Genomic DNA, 12,249 nt, shown 5'->3' on the forward strand with positions numbered 1-12,249 from the left:
TCGCCTGCTCCGGCTCTTTGCTCTCATTGTTGGCTGTCTTTGTGCTTCGTGTGTTCCCTTTGCTTCTCGCCGTTTTTGCGATCGCTGTCGTCATGATCTATCCTCGTGCCCTCTGAATGGTTTCGTGCAATGTATCAAATGTTGCATGGTCACTCACGATGCCTCGAGATGTGACACGCATTCAGTGCATGAAAGCAAAGGCTGTCCACATGGCAAAGCGCGTTGCCAGCAACTGCATCGATGCGTGCAGCATCCTAGCATCTGTTACAGTTGAACTTAGAAAAGAAGGAAATTGAAAAAGGGCCTTGTCTTGTCCAGGGATACCTATCCAGAAATTACAATGAATTTCACAATGCGAACATATTCTGTAAATTCTCCAAGCCTGGACCCATGTGCCCCATACAATATATGCCTGTAACTTGAGAACCAGTGTGCACAGCTTGAAGAAACTTAATAGTTATTCAAATGTCCGTGCTATGAGCTTGCCCTAAACATTTAGTTGCGATATCTTGACAAACAAAAAAGTTAGCGCTCTCTCAACCTTCTAGGGCAGTTTTCTCAATGAATGCTTAGGACAGCCGTATCTCGGGAACCGCTTATCAAATTTTCATGCGGTTTCTTTTATTACATACCTGAATAAATTTCTGAGAGCAAAACAATTTAATTTTTGCATGACGTCGTATCTAAAATTAACGACAATTTACCTAAAATTTCTTAATGCAGGTCTGATTAATAAAAGTGATTTTGAGGGAAATTTTTCAGCGAGGAAATTTGAAAAATGGGACTTGTCTTGCTCTGGGGTAACTGTCCAGGAATAGCGATTATGAATTTCACAGTGCCAGCACATTTTGTAAATTCTCCACACCTGTCCCAAGGGACCTATGTAAACCATCTTAGTACCGTATTTACTCGCTTAATGATCGCACCCCTGAATTTTGAGGTCTAAACTCCATTTTTTTAATTCCCCGCGTAATGATCGCACCCCGAACATGGAGCCGCCTGGCGGTTGATCTGCAGTCATCCCGCAGCGAATGCATTCCGACGAGTTCCCAACCTAGTCTAGTAACGTTGCAGTTCCCATGATTCCATGCTTTGCGGCGTTCGCCATTTTGCAATTCGGCAGCGTCGTAGCGTGCTTTGTGTTTTTGTGCGAGTTTACGCCATTTCACCATGGGGCGGTATGCCAGTTGCACCGCCGCGTTCAAGCTCAAGGCTGTCGACTATGCACTGGATCATGGCAACCGCGCTGCTGGTAGGCATTTCGGCGTGGACAAAATGAGAATACGCTATTGGAAGAAGCAGCGCGAGAAGCTGATGGCTACGAACAAGACACGGCGGGCTTTCCGTGGACCCAAAACGGGCAAGTTCCCTCGTGTTGAGGAGGCGGTCCTAGAATACGTGAGGGACCTGCGCAAGGATGGTTGTGCAGTGTCATTAGAAATGATACAGACGCAGGCGCGCACAACTGCCAGGAAGCTGGGAATCGCCGCAAAGGATTTCCGCGCTAGCACCGGTTGGACGACTCGCTTTATGCGACGGAATGGACTTTCCCTGAGGCGGCGGACGTCGTTGTGCCAGCGGCTCCCAGCCGCGTATGAAAGCAAAGTGATAGACTTCCATCACTTCGTCACTAGGCTTCGCGAAAAATGCGGTTACCTCATGTCGCAAATTGGAAACGCCGATCAAACTCCACTGACGTTCGACATGCCCCGGAATACAACTGTGAACGAGAAGGGTGCTCGGAGCGTCCTCGTGAAGACGTCTGGCGCAGAAAAACAGCGATGCACAGTCATGCTTGCTGTGACGGCCGACGGGCGGAAGCTGCCACCATACGTGATCTTCAAACGGAAGACTATTCCGAAGGGAAACTTTCCCCGTGGCATCCATATACGTGCACAGATGAGAGGGTGGATGACTGCAGACCTGATGGTCGACTGGATCAAGACTGTTTGGGGAAGAAGACCAGGAGCATTTCTGCTTCCCTCGCTTCTGGTTTTGGACAGCATCCATGGAGATGCTGTGCTCGTAGATCACAGAAGCGTGGAGCAGTATCCCCGACGAGGTAGTGGCTAAGAGTTTTAAGAAGACAGGCATATCTAACGCTTTGGATGGAACGGAAGATGACTTCCTGTGGGATTGTGAAGATGCTCCCAGCGACGACACTGCCGTTTCCGATGAGTCGTGCAGCAGTGAAAGCGAGGATGGCGAGGATTCAGACTTTGATTAGAGTACTGACGAAAAAAAATAAATGGGCATTGTGCACTCCATGTGATGCTTAATGTGCATGTTTATTGCGAAGGTAAGCCTTACTCAGCTTTTATTTTTGGTTTTAATCGAGATATATGTTCTGTTCTAAGACGTCTGACCTGCAACTTGTTTGCGTTTTCGGTGCTCAAAAATTTTTTGTAGAAAATTTACCCCGCGTAATGATCGCACCCCGAAATTTGCGTCAGTATTTTAAAAAAAAAAAGTGCGATCATTATGCGAGTAAATACGGTATATACTAGAAAACGCTTCTTTTACTGAGCAAAAATTTCGTTGCAATTAGCCCTTAAACTTCAAAAGCCTTTGGTTCCGGTTGCAAAACTCATCTACAGTTTTAAGCTGAACTTCCAGGAAAACCAATGTTTTCGAAATTGAAGCACTCCAACAAACCAGTACGAAGCAACCTCGACTTCTTAGAGTCCCATCAAGTCATATTTTCGAGCAAATGCTGATGTTGGCTACTATCTATTTGTGCTGTAGATTACAATCTTTGGCCTTTGATTTATTCGTATTTAACGTGCTCCCAAAACTCCCCGAAATCTGTCAGAGAATGCTTAATGTTTGAAAAGGTTGGCTTACCTCTGTCGAGGATGAACGCCGAGTTGCTCTGGGCCACCTCATAGCCGAGCTCGGCGAGGAACGCGTATTTCACAAGGGCGGCATCAACCCGGCCATCCCGGTAGTCGGAGTATGCCTGCATCAGTTTCTCACTCCATCGACCACGCTCCGCCACGTTCTTGAAGAGCTGCAAAGAGAGGCACACACAAACTCATCCTTCAAACTGTACTGAGTGTGGATGAGTAGTGTTTGAACAAGGCTGTATACTACCCAAACTTGTATATGCCATGGTCTTAAATACCGAAGGCTTATAGGACACCAGACTAGGTACCTGTTTTGTTTACTTGCCTTTTTTTAGAAATAAACCTTGTATTCAAAGAATCATCTTTCCACAACTTCAAAACACCTTAATCACGAGAAAAGATGAGTTTTCTGTGTTTTCAAAAGGATCTCCCTCCAGCAGGCTCCTGTAATTATGCAAATTGTCCCTGTTAATTTTGCGGTCGTGGTGAAATGAAAACAGAAAAGATGGAGAAGATTAATTAAACTAGACTTCAACTTAGTCAAAAGACAGCCATAGCTGTGAAGTCTCTTCAATTATCTCTCTTCTCCCTTCTCCTCTTCCTCTTAGCTTAACTCTTGGTTTGGTTTGTGGAGTTCAACTACCACAACAACAGATGCTAACTGATTTTGTAACAAATTTTTTGAACTCTGTAGGACCCTGAAAATGGTCTTAATATTCAAACTGTCAAAAAAAAAAAAAAAAAGCACTTCAAAAGTTCTCTCACTGCGAAAAATTCGGACAGGAATCGTGAACTCTGCTCTGACGCTCGCGTTCCATGCGCAAGTAACAACAATAAATTGTATTTAAGGGGGGACGCGACCTTTGAAAACCGAAAAATCATGAAACAGTCGATTTTTGGAAGATTATATATTCCGGTAGTATGTCTTATAAACTACCATTTCTGTAATTATCAATGCCCAACTCGCCGTAGAAATACTCGAAATTAATTATTTAACAAGCACCGAAAATTCCCAAACCTCGCGCGCGCGCTATTCTTCTCCCGCCGAACTGAGCGCCGCCATCTTGGTCTTGTTTTGTTTGTGAATTCTTGCGCTTTCTTCTGCCACCCTCGACGGTGGCGACGGCGGCGCGGTCGAGGTGTGGCTTGCTACCGATTGAGAGCCTCGTGGCGGCTTTCAAGTTTCCCGCGCTCGAATTCAAGGCTGCGATTGGGCAAAGCGCGTGCTCCGCGAGAACGCGGGGGATCGGGCGACTACTATTGGCTGCTGCGGCCGCTGACACATCGGTCTCCGCCTCCCCGCGTCGTCTGCTACGGCTGTTTGCTTGCTGTCGTTGTTGGCTGTACTTGTACTTCGTACGTTCTGTTTGCCTTTCGCCATTTTTGCGATCGCCGGATTTACGATCTCTCGTCGTGCCCTCTGAACGGTTTCATGCAAGTTAAATGTTGCGTGGTCGCTCACGATGCCTCTAGGTGCGACACGCATTCAGTGCAAACTTGGCTAGCTTATTTTTCTTTTTTTTTTTTTTTCGTTTCGGCGCTTATGCCACGGAAGATAACCCGGGAAGTCGCTTGTCGCGTTTGGGCCGCTCCTCGTTCCTCCGGCGAGATGCCGCGATAGATAAACCGGGAAACCGCTTGCTGCGTCTGCGCCGCCCATCATGCTAGGGCGAAATGCCGTGGGGGAATCGGGAATGCCGATTGTCGCGGCTTGCAGAGCACAGGATCGACGGATCTCAGCATGTGGAAAGTGGTCCGCGGCACCAAGGCGTTCGCTGTAGCTGATCGGCTAGTCAAACAGATGTTCGCTGTAGCCGAGATCGACGGAGCGCCATAGCCCTAATGTATATTTTGACGGTTGCACCGGACTTGTTCGTGATAATTGCGAGTGTTCGTCTTAAGTGGGGCCGTTATAAGTGGGCTCGACTGTACCTGAATAAATTTTTGAGGGCAAGGCAAGCCCATGTATTCAAAATATTATGTTTGGAATTTGCCATAATTAATTTGGTTAATCAACATAGGTCTAATTGATAACAAAAAATCCAATTCTATGCTATTTTTCAGCAAGAAAATTTAGAAAAAGGGCTTTGTCTCGCCCTGAGGAACCTATCTAGGAATCAGCATGACAAATTGCACAATGCCAGTGCCTTTCACAATTTCTCCAGGCTTGATATAAAGGACCTATTCGAACCAGTTTGATATGCTTCTGTAACTTGAGAACTACCGTGCACAATTCTATGAAACTTGGTGGTTTTTCATTTGTTAATGTCATGAGCCCGCCTTGAAAATTTCATCAGCATAACTTGAGAAACAAAAAAGTTACTGTTCTCTCAACCTTTGAGAGCCGTTTTCTCAGAATCAATTTTTTGCACGGTGTGGCTGCTAGGGAAAGTCATAGCTCAAGAACCGCTTATTGGATTTTCATGAGGTTTTTTTGTTATATACATAAGTAAAATTCTGAGGGCAAGACAATTCGTTTTTTTTCAAAATATTTCATGTGTAATTAGAGGCAGTCAATTAAAATATTGTTAAGTCAGGTGTAAATTTGAACACTAAATTTGGGGCTGTACTAAAATTTTCAGAGAGGAAATTTGGAAAAAGGGAATTGTCTTGCCCTGGGGAAACTATCCAGGAATGACCATAACAAATTTCACACTGCTAGCACATTTTGCAAATTCTCCAGGCCCGCCCCTAGGGACCTATGTAAACTATCTTGATATACTCCTCTAACTTGAGAACCGATGAGCCCAGCTCCATGAAACTTGGTAATTCTTCAAATGTGTGTACTATGAGCATACCCTGAAAATTTCATTCAAATACCTCAAGAAATAAAAAAGTTGGTGTTCAAGGGTAGCCTCCCCCCTTAACACAGAGTCATACTTTTGTTACGCCACCGCTATATCACATCGCTGATACCAGATTGTGACAGGGCTGCAAGTCATGCTGCAAGTACACCACAATGCATGCCCTGTTCTCTACCTACGTCAGTATCTATTCCAGGCCAAAAAGTCAAACTTTAAACTTGAATACAGTTCAAATCAAACTTCAAGCTCTAAAGAGTTTAAAATATTGGCTGTGAATATGAACACATTCCTAAGAGGAGCACGACTGTTCCTCAGTAGAAGGCCAATACAGTGAAAGCTCGTTAATTCAAACCTCGATAATTCTAATTTTCGGATAATTCGAACTACACTACTTGGTCCGGCCAAGCTCCATAGAGATCTGTGTATAAAAAAGCCTGTTAATTCGAACTCGAGTCGGTTCCGCTACGGATAATTCGAACTCCGCGCCGCCGCGCCTGGGCGGAGCGGCGGCGCACATCAAGCGGCAAAAAAAAAAAAAAAAAGTAAACACCTCCGCGATTGGAAGGCATAATAGAGGCTCTAAAACGGGGACAGGAGATGACACCAGGTAAAACCATGGAAGAGTGGGTAAAACTTAAATGGCGCCATGACCGACGCGGCGGCCGGCGGCGTTGGAGGGAGGGGACGGCGGCCGCGGCTGCCTGCTCTCTCTTCTGCGCAACCTCCGTAGCTCACAACTAAATACTCATTAATTCCAACCCTGCTAATTTGGAAATAGGGATATAAGGGCGCGGCCTCAGCCAATCCGCCTTTTGCGCGAGTTTTCTGCGCATGCGCGAAGTCGTAGCGGCGACCGATGGAAACACATTGAGCGAAGTCGACGGCGTTTCTCGGCGCCGCCAGTGCACGGGGGCTGGCGGCACCGGGCGGCACGGTGGCCGTCACAGGCTTGGCAAAGCGATGCCAACCAGATCTGCCGCGTACGGTTGCCACTCTCTAAGCGCGCCAAGATGCAAAACGCGGTTTTTCAGGTTTCCTTCGCCGAGCCGCGGCCAACAACGACGTGAAGCTACAATTAGGGCCACCAAGCGTCAAGATGTGAATGGCCGACCTTAGCTACCTACTGCGTACTCTCGACTGTGCGAAAAACACTTCGTTACAGGTATGTATGCATCTAAAGGAAATGTGCATAATGAAAAGTATCTACCAGAGTTTGCACCAAGCCTGTAACCCACCAGTGATAGCCGCAATGAGCATTTGTTCGGCGCGTCTGATGGCGATGTATTTTGTCGTTTGTTTTCTTTATGTGCGAAGGGGCCGGGTAGCGCAGATATCACAGGTGGCTGTGTGCGCTAGACCGTAATATTTAGCATGTTTTATCGCGGCTACCGCCTGACTAAAAAGAAAAGAAAAATTGGGCGTTTGTTGTGATGTACCGCCGTTCGCGAGCCGAGTGGTTGAGCTGGTCATGAGGCTCGCGAGCGGCAGTGCATTAAAACGCCGTATTTTTTTTTTTGGTGAGGTGGCAGTCACGATAAAACATGCTAAATATTACGGCCTAGCGCACAGAGCCGCCTGTGATATCTAGGCTACCTAGCCCTTTCGCACATAAAGAAAAGAAAGGACAAAATACATCGCCTTCAGGCCTCGGCGCAACTAAAGCAATCACGCACCTAAAAAATCCTTATTGCAGCTATCCCTGGTGCGCTACAGCCTGGGTGAAAACTCCAGTAGGTACTCATCATCATGCATATTTCGTTTAGATGCATACATACCTGTAGTATCTGTGTTTTTGCCGCTTGGAGCATATGACGCACTTGACACTCTTGCACAACGCACAGTATTTTTTTTTAATTAAAGGCTCGCCTTCGTGCACGCCAAAGCATCCGGATTTTGTTCCTTTGGTGTACGCAATCAGATGCACTTCGTTAGGGAGCTTGATAATCGTCGTCTACGTCCAACCGTTTGCAACGGCAAGGAAACCGCCCGGCACAATAAATGAGTCTCCTGGAGGGTTCATGCTCGTTCACTTGCAGAGTGGATCGCTCTGGACGTAGAACAGGGTTGGTTCCTGACCGAGATGCGCATCCGATATGTAGGAGATTCACATGTGTCACCAAGTTCTTGATTCCGCAGAAATCGCGGCGGAGGCAGAAATGAACGTTGGAGATCCTTTCACAACAGAATGACCATTCTCTGCGCACCGAGAACCTTTTCACCACTGCGACCACATCCGTTCTGACTCCTGAGGCCAGAAACCGGCTACAGCTCTGAATCATCCGTTGCCAGAAAAATGCAGCGCGTTTCTTGCCGGTGTGCATTCTGCCGATCTTCGTGGATGAAATCCTATAGCTGCACGGTTGTAGATGACGCGAGGAGGAAGCGACGCCCATTGCACCATGCCGGCGCCGCGGTGACCGCATTGTGCTCGCTAACTCAAGGCACCCCGCGCATATGCGCCGCTCAAAGTCACAGGAGACGATTCCACCTAGCTCTGCAGCATCAACAAACCCCTGGCTGCTTTGCCCTTTGAGATCCCCTCTCTCTCTCTCTCTCTGCCCTCACGCTCTCCTGTCTGCCGAAAACCTGCACGCTGACAGCGTCTCATTCTGTCACGTCGAACATGGCCCGCGCTACACGCTCTTACGATACGAAGATAGTATATGCGTACGTGCGTTATGAGTGGATTGTGAAAACGCCCTACCTTCCCCCATACTGCGTGAACATGATATGCTGCAATCACTGTCACTACTTTCCGCTCCGAGGCCAAAAAAGGGGGGGGAAGCTTTCGCTTTCTACCAGCGTTCGCGTGGCCATTTCGTATGGTGCGCTTTCGCGTCGTCTGCTACACTGACGCTCAATGTCTTTCCCGCCCGCTCCCGCATGATGGCGCCACATCCTCGCGCAAAAGGCGGATTGCCATGAAAGGCTAGATCTCGGACGGGCACTATGGGTTGAACGTTTTTTTTTTTTTTGCGATAGCATCCATCCTTTCACCCATTAGTTGTCAGCAGAAGCACACGAGTCAGCCGCGATCATAACGCTGGCTTTTAGCACACTTCGCTTCAAAAGCCGCTTGCTGATATCGCGCGTTCCGATGATTGGAGTGGCAGGCGCCCGCCCCAGTCGCTGATAGCATGATAAAGCGAACGTACTGAAAGTACTGAAAGGGAGGCTTGCACAACCGGACAAGCGCTGGCATTTTGCCAAACTCGCTTCCCCCCCTCCCTCCTGCTGGAGTTGAAGTCAAAAGATAAACACGCCATTATCGCTGCGCAGCATCTTGGCGCACTGCCAAGGAATATGTTGTGGACCGTGACAGCGCGAAACGGAGGGACGCGCTGAGGCCTTCATTTTTTTTTTCAGATTGGATTCGTAGGCACAAACCGGGGCTAGGTCGGTTCACTATGCGAGCGAGTTCGTTACCCGACTAAATACGGTACGTTTACTGTAATACAAATGGTTCCTGTCAGTTTTTTCGAGGACATTCGATAATTCGAACTTTTTTCCCGGTCCCGTGAAGTTCGAATTAACGAGCTTTTACTGTACATTATGCAAGTTCGAATAATTGGAGTTCGGAAAATTGGGTCGTTACTGTACTACAATGCTCTTCAGCTAAGTGACTAGTTGAGCTGGGGCCCCCCTAACCACTCTTGCCATAAGAACTAACCATCAAACTAGCCACCCTGTTACCGTTCTAAGGAAATGTGTGGTTCAGTGACAGCTTCTTGTGCGATTGCCATGCCAAATGGCTACTCATGATGAGTTTAGATTGTGCCAGGCATCCGACGGTGCAAGCCCTGGTTTTCGCTTCCGCACGTAGCCTGCAGTTCCCCTTTCCTTCTCGTGTTAACACAGACTTCGGATGACACGAATGCGCGAACTGAGGCCTCAACCTCGGGCACTACGCACTACCCGTACTAGGCCATTGATTCTGAGATTGTCCGCTGTGCTGTATGTACGCATTCCGAGCAGTTTGCAGAGACGCTTGACCCGCACACTGCTATGTCCTGTCACGCTGTACGCATCGCGAGAAGTCCACGGAGAAACATGGCAAGCTGTGACTGCGCGACTGTAATAAACCGCGGCCATAAACAGACCTGCGCGACTGCCTTTACCCTGCTTCTTTGGACATGGCACCCACCTCGACCGCGGTGCTGCAGGAGCGCACGGTGCCAGTGCCGGTGGCGTGCATCTGGGCCAGGTTGTAGAAGGCCAGCACGTGGCCCGACTGCGAGGCCAGCGTGTAGTACTTTATGGCCATCTTGAAGTCACGCATGACACCCAGTCCATCTGCACAGGGGAGGGGCATCATGGTAAGTGAAAACCGTGGATTCACCAGCAAAAGGTCCTGCACCACGGCTCTCGAGACAAATTGCTTCAATTTTCTTTGAATACCGATATAGGTCACGTCAACAAAGAGACTGAAAACAGAAGAGTTCCTCAGAGCCAGTTGATTCTGCCATCTCGCATACATGGCGTCATCCACTTAAAAGGTGAAACATGTATAGACACATGTTGGCTACTTGCAAATTAACAAGCAAGCACAGACGGTATCAGAAGTTGCCGCTATTCTCGGGTTCCTAGCAAGTGCACTACGGCGTGGAAACTGTACTCTTGAGTGATGTTCGGCAGGACTACAGTTAATCATCAGAACTGAGCGACCCTATACTTAAGGCTGTTTGTCTCTTGTAAATGCCTGGCTATAAAAAATGATGCCGCGAAATCCAGTGTTCTTGAGCAGGGGCAGAAACAATGTGATGCAGTTAATAAGAAGGCCTCAGACTTTTGATCATCCGTTCTTCAACTCATTTATGATGTGACAAACATGGATGACACCATCGCATGTACACATTCTCATTAGCCATGGCATCACATGAACTTGAAAGTTTCCTTTATCTGTGCTTCATTCTTGATGCCCGTTGATAGAATGCTTCTTTGGACGTTGAATTGATGAATCACCCGTTCTCCGGAAGTTCCTTCCTTCAACAGTTAAGGATCTTCACTTTCGTTGCTCGATCCTTAGCCGAGTACTTTGCATCACGACAGGAAGCAGTAACACTGGCAACACTACAGAGTCCCCAGGCACTACACATTTCACAGACGGACCCGCACAAAGTACCTCGCTCCGACCGCACTATCCAGCCTTCCAAGCTCTCGTCACCAGAGGAACTAGAGTAACTGCAGTAACGAGCACCACCTTTTGTACATTAGCAGAATGCAGTTACGGATGGACAGACAGATGATGGCTGCAGCTATGCGCGCTCCTAAAACCCATCTTTCTTATTTTTTTGTACAGCAGCGCTGCCTTTCGAAAGTTTCAAAGCAATGCATGCTCCAAAAACTAATTTTCGCAGCAGCTTCAAGCCGTCTACAGTCCAAATTAACTGGTGCGCACACGATTTCGCGCCGAATTACATGTTTGCTGCCATAGACCTATGCACATTTTTGAAGAGAAGGAGTGGGCATGCAGATTTATCCAAATTTCAAAATTAACGGGGCCAAACTGACGAGATTTTGCTTTATTACCGCGGCTACCATGAAGAATGCAAAAGCTTTCATTGCAAACCTCTGAAAGCTTCCCTGACAGAAGATTTTTTGTAAACGGTCCTTCCACAAAACCTTGGGTCAAATCGTTCACCTTTACGGTGACAAGATGCAGAGTGCTGTACTCACTGTAGTACATGTTCCCCAGCTGCAGCTGACCGTCCACCCAGCCTTGGTTGGCGGCTAACGTGAAGTACTTGAACGCTTTCTGGTAGTCCTGCAGCAGAGTGAAACAGCAGGGTCAGGAACAGCAGGAGCAAGAGAAAGCAGAGGTGGATGCGCAAAATACTAGTGCGGCTCAATGTCACTCACATGCTACTGGTGGTAGTCAGAGCAACCCATCCTACACACCTGCTACACCTGCCACAGAACTATGTTTTATTTATGCGACAAGCGTGTAGCCACGATAACTACTACAGGGCCAACTCTGTCATATACAAAAAATAAGTAAACAAAGCTCAGCATGTCACTTGTTTCCGATGCAGTGCATTCGTTTGCATGCGGCCACAGCTCTGACCTGCTGTGCTTTTCAGCAGTACTGAACTAGTGGCCATTTGTACGCTTACCTTATCCACTCCCTTGCCATGGAGGTACATGAGGCCCAGGCCACTCTGCCCCACGGCATTGCCCTGGGAGGAGAAAGCAAGATTACAGATCACCTGCTCTACATGCTAGATCAAAATTTAACATGTTCCAACCGGCTAGGCAGCTTACTCTGCAATCTAGGAAAGGCAGTGGCATAGATAAGCGAAAGAAGAAATGTACTCAATCAGGACCCTTTCCGCATTGTTGTTTGCAGTTCATGTTTCATCTATGCTAAGGTTTGGTTTGCTTAATGGGGTTCAACGTCCCAAAGCAACTCATGGCTATGGGAGATGGCGTAGTGGAGGGCTCCGGAAATTTCGACCACCTGGGGGTCCTTAACGTGCACCGACATTGCACAGCACACGGGCGCCCTGCTTTCCGCCTCCACTAAAAGCGGCCGCCACGGCGAGAAATCGATGGTGCGTCATTCGGCACAGTAGTCAAGCGTCCGAACCGCAGCACCACCA

At 47.9% G+C, this 12,249-nt stretch overlaps 1 protein-coding gene across 1 annotated transcript in view; it reads right to left on the bottom strand.

Annotated features, from left to right (window-relative positions):
• The window catches only part of LOC146173695 (protein sel-1 homolog 1-like), a 38,238-nt gene that overhangs the window by 10,266 nt on the left and 15,723 nt on the right, over nt 1-12,249 (bottom strand). Inside the window, exons 9-12 of the mRNA XM_084583432.1 lie at nt 11,764-11,826; nt 11,327-11,414; nt 9,795-9,943; nt 2,845-3,010 (exon numbers count right to left, since the gene is read on the bottom strand). Of these exons, the coding sequence (XP_084439558.1) occupies nt 2,845-3,010; nt 9,795-9,943; nt 11,327-11,414; nt 11,764-11,826 (466 nt within the window). The remainder of the gene's footprint in view (nt 1-2,844; nt 3,011-9,794; nt 9,944-11,326; nt 11,415-11,763; nt 11,827-12,249) is intronic.

Source organism: Amblyomma maculatum, chromosome 11 (assembly GCF_055883805.1).
Source record: "Amblyomma maculatum isolate TAMU_Amacu chromosome 11, ASM5588380v1, whole genome shotgun sequence".
In the NCBI taxonomy this organism is placed as follows: Eukaryota; Metazoa; Arthropoda; class Arachnida; order Ixodida; family Ixodidae; genus Amblyomma; species Amblyomma maculatum.